Source organism: Myxine glutinosa, chromosome 1 (genome assembly GCF_964187855.1).
Source record: "Myxine glutinosa chromosome 1, kmMyxGlut1.1, whole genome shotgun sequence".
Classification (NCBI taxonomy): domain Eukaryota; kingdom Metazoa; phylum Chordata; class Myxini; order Myxiniformes; family Myxinidae; genus Myxine; species Myxine glutinosa.
Genome location: NC_136261.1, coordinates 361,377,381 through 361,404,368, shown reverse-complemented (window position 1 = coordinate 361,404,368; position 26,988 = coordinate 361,377,381). Strand labels below are relative to the sequence as shown.

The following is a 26,988-nucleotide window of genomic DNA, read 5'->3' as shown; positions in this document are numbered from 1 at the left end:
AGGATATTTTGAGATACCCAGCTCACAACCAGGATATTTTGAGATACCCAGCTCACAGCCAGGATATTTTGAGATACCCAGCTGACAGCCAGGATATTTTGAGATACCCAGCTCACAGCCAGGATATTTTGAGATACCCACCTCACAGCCAGGATATTTTGAGATCTCCAACTCACAGCCAGGATATTTTGAGATACCCAGCTTACAGCCAGGATATTTTGAGATACCCAGCTCACAACCAGGATATTTTGAGATACCCAGCTCACAGCCAGGATATTTTGAGATACCCAGCTCAGAGCCAGGATATTTTGAGATCTCCAACTCACAGCCAGGATATTTTGAGATCTCCAACTCACAGCCAGGATATTTTGAGATCTCCAACTCACAGCCAGGATATTTTGAGATCTCCAACTCACAGCCAGGATATTTTGAGATCTCCAACTCACAGCCAGGATATTTTGAGATACCCAGCTCACAACCAGGATATTTTGAGATACCCAGCTCACAGCCAGGATATTTTGAGATACCCAACTCACAGCCAGGATATTTTGAGAGACCCAGCTTACAGCCAGGATATTTTGAGATACCCAGCTCACAACCAGGATATTTTGAGATACCCAGCTCACAGCCAGGATATTTTGAGATACCCAGCTCACAGCCAGGATATTTTGAGATCTCCAACTCACAGCCAGGATATTTTGAGATCTCCAACTCACAGCCAGGATATTTTGAGATATCCTGCTCACAGTCAGCTTTGTTGTTTATAACACCAACTGAGAGAGGATTTTTTTTTAGCATGCAGAGTCAAGGATCGTGGAAGAACTCGTACAATGAATAGATCAGAATATTACAAGACAAAATGAACAGTAAACAGGTGTGAAAATAACTCCCGTCAATCTTAATAGGTGGCGGAGGTAATAAAAATTATTCAGAGAATTGAAGACTCACCGCAAGAGCACGACTGAAGCCCACAACACCATGCTTGGCAGCCGTATAACCAGGACACAAAGAAAATGCTTTAAATCCTGCAATTAAAAGATTGAATAAAAAAAAACAAAAAGTAATTAGATCATCATCTGACAATGATTCATCCGATTCAGTTTGGACATCCGTAATTAATTTAATGATTCATGTAGTTTGTGGATGTGTAAAAGAAAGGCGAAAAATAATGTGCAATGAGGTACAAATAAACAGAGGACTTTTTTGACATTTCTTTCACTATTGTGTCAATTTTTGGTCTTCCCAAGTTTGCCTTGTATGCTCAGCACAGGAGAAACATTGAATATTTACCCAAAATGGAAGAGACGTTCACCACCACACCGCCATCCTTCTCCATGTGTTTGACTGCCAGCTTTGTTCCATTTATAACAGCCAACTGAGAGAGGATTAAAAAAAACTCAAGGCTCGTGGAAGAGCTCGTACACTGAACAGATCAGGATGAGGGGGGGGGGGGGGAAGGGAGGTATGGGGGAATCACCAACAGCAGCGTTGAAGGACAAGATAGAGGGTGACTTGGACAAACAATGAGTGTGGGCAGGAATATGGGGGGGGGGGGGGGGAGGGACGTAGCAGGAAAGAACGTATTGGGTATGTAGACAACATGGATACAGAAGGAAACTCTTAATAGGGAAAACTGGAAATTTGTAAGGAGGAGGGCTTGGGGCGGAGTTGGTGAAGGTAGAAAAGATCATAGTTTTGGATTGGAGATGATCGAGATGGTGGTGAACAGTTGTCTCAAAAGTCCTGAAGGGAATAAATGATATTGAAGGAATGTGGAAGTTTGTTGAAAGGGGATGGGGGTTGGGGGAGGAGGGCACGGAAAGAACAGAGGGTGCACGACCAGAAAGGAGGTGGTGGAAGAAAGGGAGACAACCAACCTGTCTGTGATGTGAAAGTGATGGGCCAGGATCAGCGTCCTGGCAGCGTCCAGACAAATATTCCTCCAGGTCGCACAAGATCTGCCTGCAACCCTCTTATGGTCAAACTGCCAAAATCAAGACTCTCTGCTCACCTTCACTCCTTCATTCCTCTTTTCTCCCGCCTCTGGAACAAACTCCCTCACTCTCTTCAATCCCACTCCACCCTCCAGGTCTTTAAAACAGCTGTTCACCACCATCTCTTATCTTCCCCCATCCAAAACCTTGATCTTTTCTATCCCTGCTAATTTCACCCCAATTCCACTTTTTTGAAATACCAACTTCTGTCCTGGAAGTCCTTGGTGTCCTTGTGTTTTATACTTCTCCCTCCCCCCTCCCCCTTCCCACGCCTCCTCCCCCCAAGCCCTCTCCCTTCCACACATCTCCCTACTCTCAAATGTTGTGTTTGTGTGCTTCCCCTTCTCTCCCCATCTTGTCTTCCGCTCCCTCTTTTTATATATTTTGTTTGTCTGGTTGATTTGTTTGTGAAGTAAATGTTAGCTCTTTCACGAGCCTCGATTCAGTATACAAAAAAAAAAGAAAAAAGAAGAAGAAAAAAAAGCGTAATCACGTGAGATTCCAATAATGTTGAAGCCCTTGGATTCCACGACGTCAAGCTGAGCAGAGTGTGGCAGGGGCACCAGCCCAGAGAGGAGGGCAGTACTATGGCTGGCCATCTATCTGTGGATGAAGGTTTAGGTGGTTTAGAGTTCAGGTGTGCCAAGGAAGGACTTTGCATGACAGAGGATGCCAAGTTAGCAGCTGGTTTGGAGACCAAATTTGAAATGTGGATTTCCAGGAAAGACCATAGCTGATGTTGAGACCCCAAAGTTTGAGTGACTGAACTTCTTCAAGAGGATTGTTAAGGAAGTAGAATAGAGGGTTTGCCCAGGGGTCCTTTCAGAAAGAGAGCGTGAGTGTGAGATTTATCAGGATTGAAAGACATATTCCAAGTGGTTGACCATCTCACGCTTCAATCAAGGCCTGAAGAGAGGGAAGAGGCTACAGCCTGCCTGTCTGAAGGATGACGGATGTCACAGCAGAGGGTGGAGTTATCAGCAAATCGATAAAGGGGATTTTCCAGAGAGCCAGAGAGATCGTTAATGAAGATTATAAATAAGACGGGGCCCAGAACACAGCATTCAGGAACTCCAGCCTTAACAGGTTGTAAGGTATCTCGACAAACTGCGATCAATTGTCGTACGCGTTTATTCACTCTGCCGATCAAGGCCCGATTCACAGCAGCACCATCCGAGGTCTGGCGTAGGGCTCCAACCCGGTCCCGGTGTAGGGATACAACGGTGAATATTTGCACTGCATACATGACATCCTCCCCTTTAAGTCCAAAATTACCACGAGCAATACGTGCTAGATTTCCAGAATTGACATTTCAAAAGCAACATTTCCAAAACATGTGAAAATATGTGTGCAAACTGTTATGAGAATAATGAATAATCAACGTGAATGAAAATAATGAAAAATCATCATCAACGAATTACCACGAGCAATAAGTGCTAGATTTCCAGAATTGACATTTCAAAAGCAACATTTCCAAAACATGTGAAAATATGTGTCAACGTGAAAAAAAAACATCTTCAAAGATTCAACCGGTCGGGTGCTTTTCTCTCACGCATTGAGCGTCGTGGTGTACCAGTGGATACAGAGTCCGAGGTGATTCCTTTGGGTCGCGGTGTACCAGTGGATACAGAGTCCGAGGTGATTCCTTTGGTCTCCACGAAGGGTGTAGCGTTTGCAGAGGTTTTCGGGGCATCCGAGCCGGCTGGAGCGGCCATGACGATCTCCGGCAGTGGCGGGTCGAACTGTTGTCCTGACTGTGACGATGCTACAGGCTCCATCGACTCACAGTGACGGTAGGTTATGCGGTCCTGATGTCGACGAATTTCGCGGCCGTCCTGCAAGCGAATCACACAGGACAGTGGACCTGGCTTCTCGATGATGTCCCCCGGTAGCCACGTCGCACCTGCACCAAAATTTCGGGCAAACACTGGATCTCCAATGTTGATACATCGACTGTTGGACGTCTTATCGTGCACCAACTTTTGATTAAGCTGGCTCTGATAAACATTTGATGATATGTCTGGTTTGAGATTGTCAAGTGTCGATCTCAAGTGTCGTTTCATCAATAACTCAGACGGAGCTGCACCAGTTGTTGATTGTGGCGTGATACGGTATTTGAACAGGAGACGAGACAGCTTTGTTTCCAGGGTTCCCTCCTGAAGTTTCTGCAATCCGGATTTGATGATTCCTACGGATCGTTCGGCCAAGCCATTTGAAGCCTGGTGATGTGGGCTGACAAACTTATGTTTGATGCCGTTCCGACGTGTGAACTTGGCAAACTCGGTACTGGAAAAACATGAACCGTTATCACTCACGATCATCCTGGGCAGACCATGAGTGGCGAAACAGCGTCTGAGTCTTTCGATGACAATGGCTGACGTAGTACCACGCGTCACATAGGCATCAATCCATTTTGTGTGCGCGTCCGTAATTATTAGAATCATGCTGCCGTTAATAGGCCCGGCATAATCAAGATGTAGGCGATGCCACGGTTCGCTGGGCCATTCCCAGGGATGCAGTGGCGCTTTCGCAGGTGTATTCCGGGTGCTCTGGCAGGGGTAACAATGTCGAACATGATGTTCGATATCAGCATCAAGATTCGACCACCACACATAGTTTCTGGCGAGTGACTTCATCTTCACAATCCCGGGGTGACAGTCATGGATTTCATCCATGACCCTGGAACGCAGATTTTTCGGGATCACGACACGGCATCCCCAGAGTAGGCAACCATTTTCCACGCTGAGTTCGTTTTTACGTGCTTTAAAAGCCGCAAAATCTGGGTCACCCTCAGGTAGCAAATGCCATCCAAGCTGTACAGCCTGGACAGTTCTGGACAGAACGGGGCTCGTCGAGTATGAGTGCGGATCTGGCCGGAATCGACAGCACAATCTTCCAGATGATCCATCAGTGCGATAATGGATCCTGGTGTAGGCGAATCATCAACGGATTCTGGAAGGGGTAACCGACTCATGGCATCTGCATTTGTGATAGACGAACCGGGCTTATAACATATGGTGTAGTCATAAGCAGCGAGAAACAGGGACCAGCGGATGATCCTGGGCGGTAGTGTGTCAGATGTCGCCTTAGTTGGACCAAACAGACTGATCAGCGGCTTGTGATCAGTGCGAATCGTGAAATGATGTCCAAGAAGGTACTGGCGAAATTTGCCGACGCCAAAAACGATTCCCAATCCTTCCTTGTCAAGTTGGGAATAGTTTTTCTCTGCCGGGGACAACGTTCTGGATGCAAATGCAACCGGTCTTTCCGTACCGTCAGGCATCACGTGTGATAATACACTCCCCACTCCATACCGACAGGCATCGCATGTCAGCACAAGATCCTTCTCTGGATCAAAATGAACGAGAACATTGGACGATTTGAGCAGATCCTTAGAGGTCTGGAATGCTGATTGTTCAGTAAACCCCCAGCTCCAGGAGACTCCTTTCCTCAAAAGCCGATAAAGGGGGCCCAAAACGTCGGTCACATTCGGGATGTAACGACCACAGAACTGAAGCAAACCGAGGTATGACTTCAATTCGGTCACATCTCGTGGAGCAGGAGCATCCTTGATAGCTCGGACTTTCTCATCTGTCGGGTGTAGACCCTCGGCATCAATCGTATGACCCAGGTACGTGACTGATGGCACCATAAACTTGCACTTGTCTCGACGCAAACGTAGGCCGGAGTCCGAAATCTTCTTCAGAACTCTCTCCAGGTTCTGTAGATGTTCCGTGTCCGTACGACCAGTAACCAGAATATCATCCTGGTAACAAACGACGTTGCGTTCGGCGGCAAACAAACTGTCCATGACACGCTGATAAATTCCAGGTGCAGATTTCACTCCAAAACTAAGTCGGTGGTACCTGTACAACCCACGATGCGTGTTGATGGTAAGATACTGTTTCGAATTCTCATCCAAGCAGAGCTGTAGATAGGCGGATTTGAGATCGAGTTTCGTAAAAGTCTTGCCTCCCGTGAGACGAGCATAGAGGTCTTCGATCCTCGGGATTGGATATTTATCCAATGAAGAACACCTGTTCACGGTAATTTTATAATCTCCACATATGCGGATGGACTGGTCCGATTTTATGACCGGAACGATGGGCGCCGCCCATTCGGCATACTGGATTTGCTCGATGATCCCCAGATTTTCAAGATGATCCAGTTCCTTGTCAATCCGCTCACGCAGGGCGAAAGGGACTGGGCGAGCCCTGCAAAATATATGATTGGCATCCCGGTCAACCCTGAGTTTAGCCGTATGTCCTTTCAAGGTTCCAAGCTCATCCTTGAAGACATCCGGGTACGTATCCAGCACATTTTTGAGTGTGTATGCTGCGGTAGGAGAAACGTTGGCTGCCCGGAGTTGATGAATGCTTTCCCACTTCAGTCGAATTATGCTCAACCAGTTCCTGCCGAGTAAGGAAGGGCCCTTTCCAGGAATGACGATCAGGGGTAGGTGAAACTCACGGTTATCGTAGCCCACCGTGACGTCACATGTACCGCAGGGAACAATCTTCTCACCTGTATAGGTGGAGAGTCCATAGGTAGTAGGTTTCAGATGGGGTCGGTCAGCATCACTCCACAGGTTTGTGAAAACAGCATGGCTGATGAGCGAGACGGCCGCACCAGTGTCGACCTCCATTTGCAATGGTCGATTGTTGACGACAACATTGGCAAGAAGAGGGTCCCACCTATGGTGAGAATCAATATGAAGCAGGTCATACGATTCTGAGTTGTCGGAAACAGAGCTCACCTGGTCAAGCTCGGGTTCCTCCGAACCGATAAACTGATGAATCTTGTCAGCAGCTTTTCCTTTTCCCGATTTGCGAGTGATGCAAGCTGGAGCAATATGGCCAGTTTTCGAACAGAAATGGCAGGTGGCATCTTTGAACCGACACGTCTCCGGAGGGTGCTTTCCGTTGCACCGAAAACAGTTGTTGTGGGTTTGAGACTGCACTGGCTTCTGACGAGGAGCCTTTAGACTGCATGCTGACCCCGAAAATCTTTCACTTTTGTGACCACCGTGCTGCAACTACATAATATCCTAACATGATGTATATAAATATATTTCAGTAAGTTTGTGAAACTCGTCAAGAATATAACTTGCACAAAAGAGAGAAAATGAGAAAAAACGAACAAAAAATTAGCTTTTCCTATCCAAAATATTGACCAATCACAGCGTGTGTCTTACGCGAAACCACAATCGCCATCTCCTCTTAACCAATTATGCCTCTTGTTACATTTGCGCGATACTAAACAACATGGCGACCTACATGCCGTATGTGTCTTCCATGTCGTCTGAGGCAGATTCCGAAAGAAAATCTTCTGCATTTTGCTACATGCACACAGTAGACACGCATGGCAAGGTTCTTTCTTTCAGTGAGAAAAGTTTTAAAAAATTCAAAGAATGTGCCGAGCTGTGGAAAGAGTTGGATGGGAGCCCGGAAAGTGCGATTGCTGTGAATGCAGAAAGTCTGGAATTCGACCGGGATGGTGCTCGCATTAAATCACGCCATGGGTCAGGATCAAGTGAAGTTGAAAGTGGACATTCCACACGGTAGGCCTTCGTAAACAGTGTTTTAGATTGTGTATTTTGGTAGAGTCAATTTCGTTGTATAATGTCATGGTTTATTTGGTCTAATTTGTATTTTAAAACAAATAAATTAGGGGTCTATAGTCGGTCGCCGACCGTCGGAGCTAGTCTCGACCCTCCTCTTGTCAAGTCAAGCCAGGCTCAACTTCGGTTCGAGTCAGGCCAGGATACTTTCTGTATGATCTGACTCGGCTTTGAGTACAAAGAGTGGCCAGCAGTGGCTGAGTAGAAAGAAGGCAGCAAGATTTGTTACCAACGCAACACTCATCAAGGTCTATCACGTATCACTATCAGTATCAGCGTTGTCAACCTGTGTTATCTTCTCTACTCATGCTCGATGATCATCAGATCAACACGAGAACAGTGTGAACACTAAATCCTGATTGAAAGTAAAAAATTCAATCAAATTCAGTTGACAATTACACCGCCCACGGTCCACAAGTCTATTCTATTCTATTCTTTTCTATTCTATTCTGTTACTCATCAAAGCCTGTTCACCGTCCTGATGAGGAGCGGCAATTGTGGATGAAATGTCCTGCCGGAAGGACATAACATGTGTCAAATACTCATCAAATGTGGAAGCAATATGAGACCTGGATAAATAAAATGTATCCCAGTTGAACGAAGCTTTATATTTATGACTAATTTGGCACAACATCAGCAATTTGCACACAAGCACAAGTCACTGTACACAGGTACAACTCAAGTCATGATAACCTTGCTGGATTGTACAGAAACCTACACTACCGATACAGATAAGAATTAGACCTAATCATGGACCCCGCATGTTTCAATACGTAAAGAAAACTGTTTCTTCTTAGTTGGCTATGCTCAATAGAATTCGCGACTGTGTTCCCCAAAGCAGTCTGCACACTCTTTTTACAAGCTTAGTTTTGCCATCTAGAATATTGTTGTAGTATTTAGGGATGTCCCTGGTGTTGGGCTAGCGGCTAGGGTGCCAGCTTAGGATCCAAGGATCCTGGGTTCGAATCCCGGTCGATCGCTGAATTAACGCCAGGGGGGTTGACTCAGCCTGTCATCCTTCCGAGGTCGGCTAATTGAGTACCAGTTCACTGGTAATGCCCTGTTTGTCGTAAAAGGCGACAAACAGGGTTGGCGGCAGGAAGGGCATCCGGCTGTAAAACATTGCTTCAAAAAGGGGACCAAAAAACAACAACAACCACGGTCCCCGAAAAGGCCAACCCCCGCTTTGCGGGGAAAAATGGCCTCTAAACGGTGGTTTTTATTTAGGGAGGACGGTACGAATCGCACAATACGATGCTGAAGCTGAATAAATGTTTAAAAAGAGCTGCAAGAATAATTCTGAAATGTGCCTTCTAAACTTCCTCAGCTGATATGTTTGCAACATTGTAATGGCAGCTTCGTCATCTACCGGTAATGCATATGGGTGTAGGTTACTAATAGTAATAGGCTAATGCATTGCCACTAATAGGAAAAACAATTGGTACCTAAAACTTTGAAAGTTAACACAGCTACAAAGTTGAATCTGTCACATCAAATCTAGTCCAATAAATCTGACGTTGCATAGATCAAGACCTTGGTCTTTTGATATGTTTTACTTTTTATCTGTCGCATCAGTCGTGTGAAAAAATTATTTGACGAGGTGATGATGTTACACTCTGATGCCCCATGATGGTGTTTAACAACACACTTCCATGATAAATCAGTGAAATTTTGTCGATTTTTGGATACGATGGTTCTAGCAACTAGCCCTGTCATAAGAGATGTAAGCTGTACTCAATAGTGTACAGCATACGTAATGTCTCGCTCTCAATTTCCAGCATGAGATGAATTCATTTTAAAAATGGACCGAACTGGTCCTGAAAGCTATGTTCCTTATTATACACTTTATCTTATTTTTTCCAATCTAGAAAACATTGTGGTCAACCAGGATACCACACAGACTGTTACCGGCATTTCTGCAACATTACGACCATAAGGCGGGCACAGGATAGCACAGCAAATTCATTTCAAGCAGAACATATAAAATGTAGCAGATAATAGACAAGAGAGAGGGGGGGGGGGGGGGGGGGAGCGAGAAAAAAATGACCATGTCACAGAATATTCAAACTGGTTTTGACAAAAAATAAAGAAAGTAATTGAATATTAAATGAAATAATACATGGAGCATCTCTTGGATAGTTAGCAAGCTGTAATATACAAAATATGCTATGGATTGGTGTTGTATTTTGTTAGTGACATTATTCTTTTTTTTTTAATCCGCTGGTGGTTCTAGACCAAAAAAAGCCACTAAATCATAGTTGTCAATGCATCCTTCAGATAGGATGTAAAACCAAACATGGTAAATTAATTTGCATAAAAAAACACCCACATGTAACATTTCTTTGACGAGTAATAGCACATATATGCCATGGATGGGAGCTCTATTTGCCATTATTCATTCAAAGAATCCACCAGTGATTATAGAAAAGAAAATACAGTAAATCATAGTTATCCAAGCATCCTTTGGGTAGGATGTAAACTCAAATGTGTTCCTGGATCATAGAAAATAAATTGAGTCTTCAAGATTTCATACCAAATTCGTATATCACGTACTCGCGGAGAGGATTCCGTTGGAAGTCAGTCAGTAATAATCCTTATTATACAATCCCCCAACAGGACTCAAGAGGGCGACAAACAGAAGTTCTGAAATTTTAAATTACTATTACTAAATAATGTGCAAGTTTTATCCTTGACGACTTTGTGTGTTTATTCAATGTATTTTTCCTCATCTTTCTACAAAATTTCAAGTAGTTGCCAGATGGTGGTTGCAAAAGTCAAGAAATAGAGCTCTTTCTGCTCATTGCATTGCGGTCTACTTGTTCCAACGTTTTGGCTGAACATGATCCAACTGATTCACAGCAGGGTTGGTACCAGACGAGCGAGTGGCACCGATGCTTGTAGCGTTGCGTTCAGCACTTTCCATGGAAATGGCGGTGTCTCTGGCATTTTGGAACGTCAGTCTTCTCTCAGCAAGCAGGCGTCTACGAGTGCGGTCATCGGACAGGCCAACCACCAGCAAATCACGAAGCATGTCATCGATCGTGTCCCCAAACTCACACAGATGTGACAGTTTATTGAGGTGTGCAATGAAGTCTGCGATCGACTGACCTTGCTGCTGTCTGCACATGTAAAAATTAAACCGACACAGGATGACTGAAGGAGATGGGTTGCAATGTTCCTTCAAAGCGGCCTTGAGCTCTGCATACGTGAGCTCCTGGATTGTCCGAGGCCGAATCAGGTTTTTAACAAGTGTGAACGTCTCACCTCCGCAAACGGACAGGAAGACGGCCTTCATCCGGCCTTCGGTCGCGATGCCGTTCGCCTCGAAGTAGAAAGACAACCGCTCAGAATACGTGTCAAAATCCCCCTCATGAGGGTCGAATTCATCGATATGGCCGAAATAAGTCATGTAGTAAGGGAAACATATGAAAATCTGTTAACTAAATTGTTACCAAAAAATTTCTTCACCAATATGTTTGTAAAGGTGTGTAATAACATGTGTTAAAATGTTGAAGGTCAACTCCCGTGGGAAACCCAGAAAAAAAGCTGTTGAATTCGGGTACCGAAATTTTTTTTTCGAGAATTTTTATTTTTTTTAATCGGCCCTTAAGTAACTTATGAGGGGTCAAATAAGGGTTTTTCATGATTCTGAGTTGATTGTTAACATTTATATTTCACCACAGACACTCCTTTGTGGAAAAATAATTTCTAAATATATCTCATTTTCTACTTTGCAGGACATGGAGTCTAGCAATATGGATGAAGACGTTACTCCACCTGTGCTCAATTGCTTCATCTGTGCACGCTCGGATACACCAGCTGAAAGGCTCATACAGGCAACTCCAAAGGGATACTCAACTTTATTGAAACAAGCAGAAACAGTCGAAAATGTTACTGTTGTGGAACGTATGAAGGAGGCTCAAAAGGAAGGAAAACTGAGGTACCACCAGAAGTGTAAAAATGATCTGTACAACAACTTTGTTGCAACCACCAAGAAGTCAGCTCAAGCATCAAAGGCAGAGAAAGAGTCATCAAAGTTGAAGAGAAGACGCACTACTTGTGAGTTCAGTTCATCAACTGGCTGCAGTTCTAGAAGATCACAGTCAGTTGACCTCCTGTATAAGGATGTATGCATTCTTTGCAACCAACCAGCCCAGCTCTACAAAAATAATCCAGCACAAGCTAGAAAGAAATACAGAGTGCCAGATAATTTGACTGCAGATACACTGAAGGCAAGCTTGCTGAAGACAGCACGGAGTCGCGGGGATGACTGGGGCACTGAAGTCACTGGACGCCTGGAAGGGATCAACGACTTGGTAGCAGAAGAAACACTGTACCATTTGCGATGCAAACTTATGTTTGTGAGAGGTGACAGTTTGTCCAAGACTGATGAGGAAGGAAAAAGGAAGAGAGGACAGAGGAGTATTGATGAGGAGCGAGAGGCAGTTTTTATTGAATTCTGCGAATGGTTAGACTCAGAATTAGAGCATGGGGTAATGAACATAGACCAAGTCCATGAAAAGCTGCAGGAGTTTGATCAGTCACCAGAGAAGAGCCTTTCTTATTCAAAGCATTGGCGAAAGATAAAACTTCTAGAGAAATACGAAGACAACTTGTATTTCACAACACAGCAAAGAAGGGCAGATGTACTCTGTCTCAAAGATGGCACCGACAATATTCTGCGAGGGCATCATGCTAATCTTGACCATGGAGATGAGAAGACTCAGATCATAAAGACGGCACTCAAGTTCATATCCAATGATATTGCCTTGATTGATTTAGGTCCAAAGTCATACCCCACCACACACAGTATGACTGACATCGATAGTCAGCTGACACTTGTTCCTGCAAGCCTTCAGATGTTCTTGAGACCGATTGTCAAGACAGACGAAAGAGTTGCCGTTTGGGGGCAGAATTTTATTAAGGCCTGTCGACCTCGGTCTGGAGTATTGCCACACCAAATGGGGCTTGCCATACAACTTGATCATAGATTTGGGTCAAAATGGATGCTCAACAAGTTCCACCGGCTGGGATACACTGAGTCTTACACGGAGACACAAAACTACAAATACTGCTTCCTTAATAGTAGGAGTGGAGATGATGTTCCAGATACTTCTGGCATTCTTGACACCATTGTGGAGGAAACCGATGAACAGATCAATGATGAGTTTGCGGTTGATGCTGCGCTTGAGGATCAATCAGTGATGACAGCCAAAGTGCCAGCCAGTGAAAGTGAATTGTCAAGTAATGATCAGGTGGTCTTTATGGAGGTTGGGGAAACAAACAATGCAGTCACTCAGTTTGTTGGAGACAATATAGATTTAAACATTGTCTCTATTCACGGAAACACTCCCTTTCACTCAATGGGTTGGATCGAATGGGTTGCAAGAAGAATGGGGTCACGTGCATCTCGGCCTGTGGAGTCTGTAATGGCATTACATGCAGAAACTGCAGTCATGATGTTGTTGAGTCTGAAGAAGACATAGACAATGACTGTTGAAACTTCTGACATTGTGAATGAGAAATAACTCTTGAGTATTATATATGTATGTGAAATAAAAGCTACTTTGTGTGTAAATGTAAAAGTGAAAATATAAATGTTAACAATCAACTCAGAATCATGAAAAACCCTTATTTGACCCCTCATAAGTTACTTAAGGGCCGATTAAAAAAAAAAAAACATTCTCGAAAATAATTTTTCGGTACCCGAATTCAACAGCTTTTTTTCTGGGTTTCCCACGGGAGTTGACCTTCAACATTTTAACACATGTTATTACACACCTTTACAAACATATTGGTGAAGAAATTTTTTGGTAACAATTTAGTTAACAGATTTGTAAAATATCTCATAAAATGCCTTTACTAATGGTCTAGATGTTTATCCTCGTCGCCATGTAAGGTATCTCGACAAACTGCGATCAATTGTCGTACGCGTTTATTCACTCTGCCGATCAAGGCCCGATTCACAGCAGCGCCATCCGAGGTCTGGCGTAGGGCTCCAACCCGGTCCCGGTGTAGGGATACAACGGTGAATATTTGCACTGCATACATGACACAGGTAGAGCACATGAGAGGATTCCATTGAGATTCACATGTTGGCCACGAGCATAGAGTCTGGATTTGTGCAGATACAAGGATTGTAAGAACTGTGTGGAGAGTCCTCAAGAGCATCGGTTCATGGACGACTTGGATTTATTTGAGGCAGAGGAGGACGTCTGTGTTATTGAGACTTTTTCAGGTTCCCACAGGTTGATGCCTTTCTGTGTGGTGTCAAGCTGAAGTGTCCCCTCTGCGTAAAGTTATTTAGAATGTTAATTTCCACATCATCTGCTGATTTCCATGTCCATTTTGCTCTTGATCCTCTGAAATTTGAACATATTGCTCATCTGACGTATCATCTATATTCATCACCATGTAGCCTGGTGTTGGCTCAATGGTTAAGGTGGCTGGCTTGAGATCTTAATGTCCTGAGTCTAAGCCCCTGTCATTCCGTTGAATTAACACCAGGTGGGTTGACTCAGCCTGTCATCCTTCTGAAGTTGGCATAAATTAGTACCAGCTGAATGGTAACGGGGGGGGGGGGGGGGGGGGGAGGGGCATTGCATCAGTGGCACAGCTATGGGGTGTGGGTGTTGTGTTCTATTTTGAGATGTTGTGAGGATTTGCTACCATGCTCTTAAATATCAGAATACAGTACATGATCCTACTTTGTCTATGTGACACTCTTTTCTCGAAATATCTTATTTCGGCATTATTCCCTCCAAGCATGAATCGTTTGAGTCTCTCATGAAAACATCTCTTCCTTAGAGGTGTGTGTCTGTCTCTGTCTCTGTGTCTGTGTCTCTGTCTCTCTCTCTCTCTCTCTCTCTCTCTCTCTCTCTATCTCTCTCTCTATCTCTCTATCTCTCTCTCTATCTCTCTCTCTATCTCTCTCTCTATCTCTCTCTCTATCTCTCTCTCTATCTCTCTCTCTATCTCTCTCTCTATCTATCTCTCTATCTATCTCTCCACCTTCAAGTTCGTGCACATGGGATGTAATCGATTGTGGACTCTGAAAACGAAGTTTTGATCTCACAATGCATCCATGACGATGTTATGGGTGCGTGAAGTTGGTCCTGAGCTCCGCCAATTAGATAAATCTAGTGAAATTCACGTTCTGCTCAATAGTAGTTTGGAAACTCCAGTATCGCTTAATTTAGCGTATGCAAAGTTTCCTTACATGTCTCAAAGCCAACCAAGTTTGAGCCAGCAGCTCGCTCAGGACAATTTTACGAGGGTGCGAAGTCGGTACTGGAACCATGATTTGGGTGAATCTAGCGGAATCGACAAGGCACCCACGCAGCGCATACAAATCTTAGCATTGTGAGCTTCTGCTTACAAAGAGTCCTCATATATATATATATATATATATATCTGAGTAGTGAAACTCACAATGCTAAGATTCCCCAGGCAGTTTCCAACACGATGTCATGGGGCCGTGAAGTTGGTCCCAGACACCAATAAATAGGTCAATTTAGTGAAATTCAAGTTCCGAAATTGTGACCTGGACTCACTAGATTTCATGTCAGAAAAGTTCCCTTCGATGTCAAAAAGCTTACCCAATCTCATACCTGTAAAATTCCCAAGGACGATGTTATGAAGCTATAAACCTGATACTTAGCTCTAAAATGAGCACTTTCCCCCCACAATAACAACTTTCCCTGTCCGTCACAAAAATACTGCCAGGATTTTGAAGTCAGCAATCAAAAACTGTCAAAAAATATTAGTCCCCCAGATGGTGAAATCGAACTCATTTTCGAGCCACTTCTGGAGCTTCATCTCACGGCCAAGTAGTGGAGAGGAAGCACCATTTTTAAAGTACTATTTTTTGATGGTGGACAGTGTTAGGGATTTTAATTAATTTAGCCTTAAATGATACTCATTGACTCAATAATTAAGGTCCAAACTCATTTCAGAAGACAATCAGTTGACTTAATGACACATGGGAGTTCTCGATTCACTGGTACCAAAGGTATTTACAGAACACACTTCAATTTCAAGTTACACATGCACGAATAAAATGAAATCACCACGCTACATTCTACACACATTCAAACATGCAATGAACTGAGTGCCTCCCCGATCTTCTGCAGCATGGCTATTTATGGTCAGAGATGAAAGAGGGAGGTCAAATAAGGTTCAGAGAGATAACAGGCATTTCGTGATTCAGTCACTCCTTGGCTCAGCTTTTCCCTCGTTATCTTCACCTCTCTCCCGGCCACGAATGTAAACAGAGATTTCTAACTGTCTTACAAAATTAACAGAATTCACTGTTCCGATGAGATAAAAACATGCCTAGCATGTGTGAAGACATCTGCTCTTTCCCAATCTCCCTCTCTAGGAGAAAAACAGGGTTGCAAGGGTTCAAATGAGAGAGTAATTAAACTATTTCTATCTCATTGTCATTACAATACATTTTATTAATTTAGAGGATCAGGGATAAGTTTAAATTTAAATGCCGGCGATAACTCGCCCACCCCTTGGCTTGCAGAGGTTCCCATACCTCCACAACAGGAAGTACCATTTTTAAGTCTTTGATATGACTCGGCCAGGATTTGAACCGCCAACCTCCCAGACTCAGAGCAGACGCTCTGGTCGTTGGCGCAGGACGAGACCATTCGGCCCATCATGCCTGTGATGCACCAACCCCAGCATCGATACCCATCTACACACAAGCTACCTACTTTCCAGATAAGCCAATATCCCCATACCCTACCCCCCCCCCCCCCCCCCTGCACCCACCCGCATCTCCAATGTATCCAGGTACTTATCTAATTCCCATTTTAACTTATCCGCTCCCTCCGTTACCCACTACCTTTCCGGGGAGACCATTCCATGCATTAACTACTCTCCAACTAAAAGATCCCTGTCTTAAAACTGTCCTAATTCTCATATTCTTTTACCCTCAAGCTATGGCCCTTTGTCCTAACACTGTCCACTCTGCTGAAAAAAACTCCACTTCACCGATCTTGTCCACAATCTTTTTCTTTAACAGAAAAGGAGCTCAGTCTTAGCAGGACTGCAATCGATTTGTGTAACTAGGTGGAATGGTGTCTGGTTATGGGAGTTTGGAAGGATACAAGTGGGTGTGAATGCATAGAGGAAAGTGGAGGGTTTGATGGTGGACAAGAAAACATCGAGGAAGTTGAAAGGGAAAGTCCTGAGGTCATGTGTAATGCTGCCATATCTATATGGTCTGCAGACTGGCACTGATGGAGCAGAAACAACAGAGGTTGCAGGTCTGTGAGAACAACAGGGTCAGGAGGCTTACGGGAGTGAAGAGGGTTGATAGAAGAAGGACAAATGGCCTGAGGGAGGAGATCGATGTGCAGATGAGCCTGACAGGCAGATTGGTAAAGAGCTCAATGAAATGGACAGGGCACCTGGTGCAGATAGGGGAAGATAGACTTCCAAAGAGAGAAGATGGGTTGAAAGAACAATGCAGGAGAAAAATGGGTAGATCATGGTTGAGAATGGAGGATTGTGTGAAGAGGGATACCAGAAAGGTGTAGGTGGATTGAGAGTGGAGATAGATGGTGGATTATAGAGGGCGGTGGAAGTGTTGTGGATAGAGCAGAGTAGCTTCTCAGCACCAGTCATCCTCACCCCATTTGAAGGCATTTTGAGGAAGAACATACATATCCTAAATCATGCCATTATTTCAGGACTTCTTCCTGTCACAATTCAAAAATATATATTGAAAAACAATTATTTGTCAAATCAATACATTTATCAATCATCGACTGACTTGAAATATGAATCATGAATATTATATATAATTAAGAGGCCAAAGCTTACCAGATTGATGGCAATCATTTTCTCCCATTCGCCCTCGTTCATAATTCCTGCATTGTTGATTACGATAGTCAATGAACCAAAATGTTCTTTGACCTTTTCAAAAGACTCTGTGAGAAAGAGGGAGATCACTCAATAATTGCAATTTGTATTGCTAAATGAGGCTCCAATGGCATTATCCCAATTTGGAATCTCATGGGGAACTTTGGTTATACTCCCATCATGAACTCAATGCTAAGTTGTGAACAATCAGCAGGATGTCCCAGTTGAGTTGACAACTGGAAATATGATGCGTTTCAATTCAGCTATTGGTAACAACTGCCAGCATGGATGAGACATGATTGTCATTGAAGATGATGAATTAAGGAGGAACCTTGCTTGCCTTTATCTTAAATTTTCTGCAAGCATCCTGTTGAATTTTGGTCTTGGTCCGCAATGATTCTTATCCGGTCCGGTCTTGGGCCGCAATGCCCCAACATCAACAAAACCAGTATGCCATTGCCTTAGGATACCTGTTGGGTCATTATGATGGGCTGATACTTTGTAGAACTCGTCTTGAGCTATTAAAACTGCCTCTGGTCATATTGCTTTAATGTTGAGACGATGGACAAAATGGTAGGCCTTAAGAAGCAAATAGATGGGATAGAATGGATTGTCCATTTGTTTCAGATGCCGAGCCATATGTTTGGTTACGTCATCTTAAAGTAATTCCAGGGCTTGAAGTTGGCTGGACACCACCAACTCCAGGGCTTGATGTTGGCTGGACATCTCCAACTCCAGGGCTTGATGTTGGCTGGACATCTCCAACTCCAGGGCTTGATGTTGGCTGGACATCACCAACTCCAGGGCTTGATGTTGGCTGGACATAACCAACTCCAGGGCTTGATGTTGGCTGGACATCAACTCCAGGGCTTGATGTTGGCTGGACACCACTAACTCAAGGGCTTGATGTTGGCTGGACACCACAAACTCCAGGGCTTGAAGTTGGCTGAACACCACTAACTCCAGTGCATGATGTTGGCTGGACACCACCAACTCCAGGGCTTGATGTTGGCTGGACATCACCAACTACAGGGCTTGATGTTGGCTAGACATCACCAACTCCAGGGCTTGATGTTGGCTGGACACCACTAACTCAAGGGCTTGATGTTGGCTGGACACCACTAACTCCAGGGCTTGATGTTGGCTGGACACCACTAACTCCAAGGCTTGATGTTGGCTGGACACCACTAACTCCAGGGCTTGAGGTTGGCTGTACACCTTGCCTTTTCAGCAGCAATTTCTCGACCTAATCCAACCATCTTCCTTGGAGGTGTGTGTGTGTGTGTGTGTGTGTGTGTGTGTGTGTGTGTGTGTGTGTGTGTGTGTGTGTGTGTGTGTGTGTGTGTGTGTGTGTGTGTGTGTGTGTGTGTGTGTGTGTGTGTGTGTGTGTGTGTGTGTGTGTGTCGTTGGTTGTTATCTCCACTTGCAGGTTTCAGGAGGTGGAGCAGAGTCCTCCCAGGACCCAAAGTATCCACCTCCTCTTCAGTAAGGCATCACGATTCATGGACTAAACCGTGAAGTTTTGTTGTTCTCAAAGTTTTGTTCCAAGGGCTATTTTCAGGATCGTCACCGAGCCCCAGACAGATTCCAACTGAACTTTGTTTGGAGTAATATTCACAGGGATGGATTTTGAGATCTCCATGAGGTTATTCTTTATCATTCGGGTTACTCTAGTTATCACTGGTCCAATTTCAGTGAGCTTCAGCTTCCAAGATCTTTTCTCCTCATTTTTGAGATCCTGGTATTTGTTCATCTTTTTTGGATAAAAGTCAGGGTTCTTGAAAGACCTAGAACACTGAAGGGATCAGGATAGCAACAGAACAAAAGGAACATCAGAAAGAGGGGGAAAACCAACAGCAGGTTGAATGACAAAATAAAGGGAGACTTGGGCAAATAAGGGATGTAGGGAGGAAAAAGGGGTGGGGAGGATGAACTGGGTGGATAAGATGGATACAGAAGGAAACTCTGAAGAAGGAAGACCTGGAAAGTAGGAAGGAGGTGGGTTTGGGGATTGGGAAGGGGGATGTGGGGTTAATGGGGGTAGAATAAATCATGATTTGGATGGAGGATCATCTTAGACGGTGAACAGCTGTCTGGAAGTCCTGGAGGGAAGAATGAGATTGACGAGAATGTGGGAGTTGATTCCACAAGTGAGGGAAAAAGAGGTACGAATGGATGGAGATGAGCAGCGATTCCAGATTTTGGGAGTTTCACAAGAAAGGGATTGACGGTGGACTGCGTGCACCATGCAGAATCATGGGAAGAAAAAGCACGGAAAGAGTAGAGGGTGCAAGACCAGAATGAGGCGGAGGAAGAAAGGTATAGAACACATGGACACTGATAGGACATCCAGAAAAGAAGTTGGCATTTCAAAAAAGTAAATCTGGGGTGAATTAAAGGGGGTAGAAAAGATCAAGGTTTTGAATGGGGGAAGATAAGAGATGGGGGTGAACAGCTGTTTTAAAGACCTGGAGGGAGGAGTGGGATTGAAGAGAGTGAGGGAGTTTGTTCCAGAGGTGGGAGAAAAGTGGAATGAAAGAGTGAAGGTGAATAGGGAGTCTTGATTTTGGCAGTTTAACCATAAGAGGGTTGCTGGCAGATCTTGTGCGACCCGAAGGAATATTGGGGGGACAGAGCACAGAGAGAGCTGGAGGAGCAAGGTCGGAGAGGAGTCGGTAGAAGACAGAAAGATCACCAACCTGCCTGCGGTGAGTGAGTGAAAGGCCCCCGGAGTTAGCTTCATCGCGGGAGATTCCAATGATTCTGAAAGCTTTGGTTTCAACAGCGTGAAGCCGAGCTCTGTGTGAGGCAGGAACACCGGCTTAGAGGGGAGAGCAGTATTCCATTGAGCTGCGGATGAAAGCCTTGTATCTGGTGAGGAGCTCAGGTGTGCCAAGGAAGGAGTTCACACGACAGAGGATGCCCAGTCGGCGCCTGGCTTTGGAGGCCAGCTTGGAAATGTGGTTTTCCCAAGAAAGATCATGGCAGATAGTGAGACCAAAAAGCTTGAGTAACAGAACCTCTTCAAGAGGATTGTTCAGAAAGTAGATGGGAGGGTTGTCCAGTCGGTCTTTTCAGAGAGACATAGTAAGAGTGTGAGATTTGTCAGGATTGAAAGACATGTTCCACTTGTTTGACCAGTCTGTGATTTTGACCAGGTCTGCAGAGAGTGAGGCGGCAGCAGACTGCCGATCTGAGGGAGGAGGTATGGAGCAGCAGAGAGTAGTCATCAGCAAAGAGATAGAGAGGATTTTCCAGAGAGTCAGAGAGATCATTGATGAAGACCATAAAAAGCACAAGGCCCAGAACACTACCTTGGGGAACTTCAGCCTGAACAGGAAGAGATTCAGAGCCAAACATTGACTACGACTGGAGAGGACATCCACAAGCCATGCGTGGAGATTTCCATGGATACCATAGGAGGAGAATTTGGTGAGCAGAGCGGGGTGCCAGTCCGTATCGAAGGCACATGATATGTCAAGGGAGACAGCTCTGATTTCCTGTTTGCCATTAAGGACCTCCATCCATTGTTGAGACAGCAGAAGCAGCATGTCCAGAGTAGAATGACCTGGTCTGAATCCAAATTGATAATCCGAGATCAAACCATTGGAGAAGAGGGAAGGACTTGATGTCAGAAGCGATTATTGATTCCATGACCTTGCTGATTATTGGGAGCAGGCTGGATTGAAAGACATATTCCAAGTGTTTGACCAGCTTGTGATTTTGTCCATGTCTGAAGAGAGGGAAGAGGCTGCTACCAGCCTGTCTGAAGGATGAGAGATGTCACAGTCGACATTAAGTTACGAGACTTGTTGCGGTTTTGAGTTTTGAACAGTCAGTATAATAAAGGTTAAAATTTCCCCCTCATAGTTAGTCACATAAGCAACATGTAGCCTCGTGATAGTGTAGTTATCTCTTAGTATTTGTGAGCTTAGTCCTTTTACTATGTTAGTTCTGCGTTGAGTAGAGTCAGGAGAATAGGTCCTACTTCTACTGACTATCCAGCCTCCCTAGCCTCATGCCCATTTGCGCTGACTTTGGTTCATTTTGGGCGAATTAACACGAGGCAGGGCTAGGAGGGTCGGGGCGGAGCCAAATGAGGGGCGGCCGAGGAGCTGACGGTAAGCACGAGCCGCCAATCAGGGCTCAGAGGTTGTGGTGGCAGCACTGCGTCACAGGGCGTGGTTGGAAGGTTCGAGAGGGTTCAAGAAGGTTCGGGGCGTATCTATATAAGCGTTGCACAAAGCCCCCGGAGAGGACTGCCCGAAAGGACTGAGGACTCGCTGATGAGAAAGAGGACTTGCCCCAGGAGGACTCACGTGCACTGACCAACCAGGAGGAATCGTTGACGAGCAGGAGTTGAGAGCGTCCAAGAACTTTGAGAGATACGCGGGTGAAGAAAGATGCGCATGAACCGGAATACGCGCTATTATAAAGTGACGCTCGGTTGAGCTGGAGGCCGAGCCGCGTACAGTGCATTAAGTCACGCGAGTGATAACGGCTGTGTAATCGCCAGCCGCGCAGAGAGACGCGCACTTTCCGTTATACCTCATCGGCTGCTTTTGTCCGGGAGACGCGCATGAGGTTCCTTCCACCGCCTGCTCGCCATCTTCACGGGACGTGCTGGGACTGTGGAGAGCCGGACGGGGCTGTTCCTGGACGACCACGTCGACGCGTCTGGCTGGAACATCAACCTACCTGCAATTCCCTGTGTGAGTGTGACGGGCCCGAGTCTGGGAAGTAAGATAGGACTGTTTAAGTGCTGCCCTGTGTCTCTGCGTCCCGATCATTGTACATACGTGTGGGAATAATAATTAAACCTGTGTTCTCCCTTTTCCATTCGATCGTTCTCGTGATTTCCTCATTGGCTAAGCATGGTACGAATAGAACCGCTCGAATCGGGTTCCACTACCTAAACTGCATGGACCACGTGGTACTCAATCCGCTCGGCATACCCAAACCACATGTGGCTTGCTTCCTCGCTTCCGTGGCGGCACAGGGAATTAGGTACGAGCGAGACTTGGTCCCGAAACCCTACTTTGCGTTTTGCCCGGAAGAAGCGTGTCAAGTCTCGGTTCCGCCAAGCCAAGAAAGAACAAGGGGATAATCCCCCCTTGGTAAGGGGAAGAAGGGCGGTGGAGAACCGTAACAATATGTCAAGGAAGACAGCTCTGATTTCCTGTTTGCTGTCTCAACAATGGATGGTGGTCCTTAATGGCAGAGACAGCAGAAGCAGCATGTCCAGAGTAGAATGACCTGGTCTGAATCCAAATTGATAATCCGAGATCAAACCATTGGAGAAGAGGAAGGACTTGATGTCAGAAGCGATTATTGATTCCATGACCTTATTGATTATTGGGAGCAGGCTGGATTGAAAGACATATTCCAAGTGTTTGATCAGCTTGTGATTTTGTCCATGTCTGAAGAGAGGGAAGAGGCTGCTACCAGCCGTTCTGAAGGATGAGAGATGTCACAGTCAAGAGTGAAGTCAACATCAAATAGATAAAAAGCCTTTTCCAGAGAATCAGAGAGATCATTGATGAAGATTAGGAATAAAACGGGGCCCAGATTGCATATACAGTACATTGTCATTTTTTAAAAAGGTTTTAAAAAAACGTGCCCGTAATTTTAATTTTTGGTATTTGAGTCAGGGGGTGGAGCCAAAATGATACTGCTCTTGCAACCTTTGTGGCATGTGGTGATCATAACTACCAGGTTTCGTGAATTTCTTCGCAACTGTTTAGGAGGAGATAGCATGATGAATGGATAGAGAAAAACAGAAAAAAAGCCTGGGGATAATTAAATATTAACAAGGTGGACTGTGGAGCCCAAAACCTTAATGAAAAACACGATAATCCAAAAGCATGACAAATAAAGTTGTTGACAACCAGGATAAAGTGAATGTTACAAAGTGTACACAATCCCAGAGAGGATTTAAATGGCAAAAGGAAGAGGACTTGCTCTCAAAATCAGTAGAGGTCACATCACAATGAATGGCGAGTGTGCGCCCAGCTCCATAAATTTCCTCCAGCTCCGCTGCCTTTGACTTCACCTCGTCTTCCAAAATATCCAGTAGTGCAACCTGATAGGATTCACAAAACGTGATTTGCCTCGTTTTATGCTCTCAGATGAGCAGTTCCCTTATAATGCTGAGATACCAGGTTAAAATTGCACAGACTATTCAGCAAACATACTCTTGTTTTTCAGAGTTTTTTTTAAACAGATGAGGTCACATAAAACTGATAAAAGCAACACTGTGCCTTTGAGTTCGCCAAAATAAACACCGAGAATGCCTCACGATAGGCCATGAGAACAGTACACAGAGGACCTCAAGACCCCTTAGACCCTCAGACCATTTATAACCTTTATAACATTTTGAACATTTTTTTTTAGGCTTGGACCCTTTATAACACTAAGACCATTTAAGACCCTTTCGGACCATAAGACCCTGTAAGATATATCGACTCCATTAGAAACCCTTAGTCCCCATTAGAAATTCTGTCTGGGGGCCTTCTGCAATAACACTTGAGGTAACCCAGTCATAATCAAAAGGCCCCCCCATTGGTAAAACATTGTGGACGGATTTGGACAAAATAAATTTCTCTTTTCTTCAGGTTCTGCTCGTCTTGGTTAGTGGCATAGGGAAATGGCCCAAATGGAATAGAAAAAGTCCCACATGCAATAGAAAAAGTCGCAAGTGGAATAGAAAAAGTCCTACATGGAATTGAAAATGTTCCATATATAATCATCATCGGGTCGATCTCGATTGGAAACTGTCTTTCGGTTGATAAGTATACTCATTTGATCGCAAGTTCTACCTGAGTACGCAGTATTCTTGTCGGAATTTGTGATCTTCATCATTGATATGCCGGGTAACAAGTCTTTCTGCTTCGCCATTTCAACCACTGATGCCCTGCTGCCAACATCAGGATTTTTGGCATTGAGGTTTACTCCTCAAGGTTTTGACTATACTTCATCTGTCCCCTACCTTCCAACCTGCCTGGTTTGGTTAGATCTGTCCATTATAGCTCATTGGGTCATCGGGGCACGCAAGCCCCTCCACGATTGTCAACGTGATAGTCAATTGGAGCCAAATATCCCATGTGGAATGGCAAAAGCCCCACTTGGAATGGAAAACGTTCCACATGGAATGAGAAAAAATCCCACGTGGAATGGAAAAAGTCCCACTTGGAATGGAAAACGTTCCACGTGGAATGGAAAAAGTCCCACGTGGAATGGAAAAAGTCCAACGTGGAATAGAAAAAGTCCGACGTGGAATAGAAAAAGTCCCACGTGGAATAGAAAAAGTCCCACGTGGAATATGAAAAAGTCCCACGTGGAATATGAAAAAGTCCCACGTGGAATATGAAAAAGTCCCACGTGGAATATGAAAAAGTCCTACGTGGAATATGAAAAGGTCCCACGTGGAATATGAAAAAGTCCCACGTGGAATATGAAAAAGTCCCAAGTGGAATAGAAAAAGTCGCAAGTGGAATAGAAAAAGTACCACGTGGAATAGAAAAAGTCCCACGTGGAATAGAAATAATCCCACGTGGAATAGAAAAAGTCCCACATGAAAAAGAAAATGTCCCACGTCGATAAGAAAATGTCCCACATGGAAAAGAAAATGTCCCACGTGGAAAAGAAAAAGTCCCACGTGGAATAGAAATGGTCCCACATGGAATAGAAATGGTCCCACATGGAATAGAAAAAGTCCAACGTGGAATAGAAAAAGTCCCACGTGGAATTGAAAAAGTGAAGATAGACAGATACACACACAGGGACAGATACACACACAGGGACAGATACACACACAGGGACAGATACACACACAGGGACAGATACACACACAGGGACAGATACACACACAGGGACAGATACACACACAGGGGCAGATACACACACAGGGACAGATACACACACAGGGACAGATACACACACAGGGACAGATACACACACAGGGACAGATACACACACAGGGACAGATACATACACACACACACACACACACACACACACACACACACACACACACACACACACACACACACACACACACACACACACACACACACACACACACACACACACACACACACACACACACACACTAAAAAAGTCCCACGTGGAATTGAAATTGTTCCATATAATCATCATCGGGTCGATCTCGATTGGAAACTGTCTTTCGGTTGCTAATTATACTCATTTGGTCGCAAGTTCTACATGAGTACGCAGCATTCTTGTCAGAATTTATGATCTTCGTCATTGATATGCCGGGTAACAAGTCTTTCTGCTTCGCCATTTCAACCACTGACGCCCTGCTGCCAACATCAGGATTTTTTGCATTGAGGTTTACTCCTCAAGGTTTTGACTATACTTCATCTGTCCCCTACCTTCTGACCTGCCTGGTTTGGTTAGACCTGTCCAGTATAGCTCATTGGGTCATCGGGGCACTCAAGCCCCTCCACGATCGTCAACGTGATAGTCAATTTGAGCCAAATATCCCACGTGGAATGGAAAAAGTCCCACTTGGAATGGAAAACGTCCCACATGGAACGAGAAAAGGTCCTACGTGAAATGGAAAAAGTCCCACGTGGAATGGAAAAAGTCCCACGTGGAATGGAACAAGTCCCACGTGGAATGGAAAAAGTCCCACATGGAATAGAAAAAGTCCCACGTGGAATAGAAAAAGCCCCACGTGGAATAGAAAAAGTCCCACGTGGAATAGAAAAAGTCCCACGTGGAATAGAAAAAGTCCCACGTGGTATAGAAAAAGTCCCACGTGGAATAGAAAAAGTGCCACCGTGGAATAGAAAAAGTCCCACATGGAATAGAAAAAGTCCCACGTGGAATAGAAAGAGTCCCACATGTAATACAAAAAGTCCCACGTCGAAAAGAAAAAGTCCCACGTGGAATAGAAAAAGGCCCACGTGGAATATAAAAAGTCGCAAGTGGAATAGAAAAAGTCCCACGTGGAATATAAAAAGTCGCAAGTGGAATAGAAAAAGTCGCAAGTGGAATAGAAAAAGTCGCAAATTGAATAGAAAAAGTCGCAAGTGGAATAGAGAAAGTCGCAAGTGGAATAGAGAAAGTCGCAAGTGGAATACAAAAAGTCGCAAGTGGAATAGAAAAAGTCGCAAGTGGAATGGAAAAAGTATGACGTGGAATACAAAACGTCCCACATGGAATAGAAAAAGTACCACGTGGAATATAAAAAGTCCCACGTGGAATATAAATGGTCCCACGTGGAATAGAAAAAGTCCAACGTGGAACAGTAAAAGTCCCACGTGGAATCTGAAAAAGTCCCACATGGAATCTGAAAAAGTCCCACATGGCATATGAAAAAGTCCCACGTGGAATATGAAAAAGTCCCACGTGGAATATGAAAAAGTCCCACGTGGAATATGAAAAAGTCCCACGTGGAATATGAAAAAGTCCCACATGGAATATGAAAAAGTCCCACATGGAATATGAAAAAGTCCCACGTGGAATATGAAA

At 44.6% G+C, this 26,988-nt stretch overlaps 1 protein-coding gene across 2 annotated transcripts in view; it reads right to left on the bottom strand.

Moving 5' to 3' along the window:
* Nucleotides 1–26,988, bottom strand: part of LOC137413198 (15-hydroxyprostaglandin dehydrogenase [NAD(+)]) — a 519,074-nt gene that overhangs the window by 488,859 nt on the left and 3,227 nt on the right. For both annotated transcript variants that reach the window (XR_013621825.1, XM_078769975.1), the window contains exons 2-5: nt 23,452–23,572; nt 17,452–17,558; nt 1,291–1,375; nt 949–1,025 (exon numbers count right to left, since the gene is read on the bottom strand). Coding sequence is in view for 1 of the 2 variants with exons in the window: in XM_078769975.1 (XP_078626101.1) it covers nt 949–1,025; nt 1,291–1,375; nt 17,452–17,558; nt 23,452–23,572 (390 nt within the window). In the remaining variant the exon portion in view is untranslated. The remainder of the gene's footprint in view (nt 1–948; nt 1,026–1,290; nt 1,376–17,451; nt 17,559–23,451; nt 23,573–26,988) is intronic.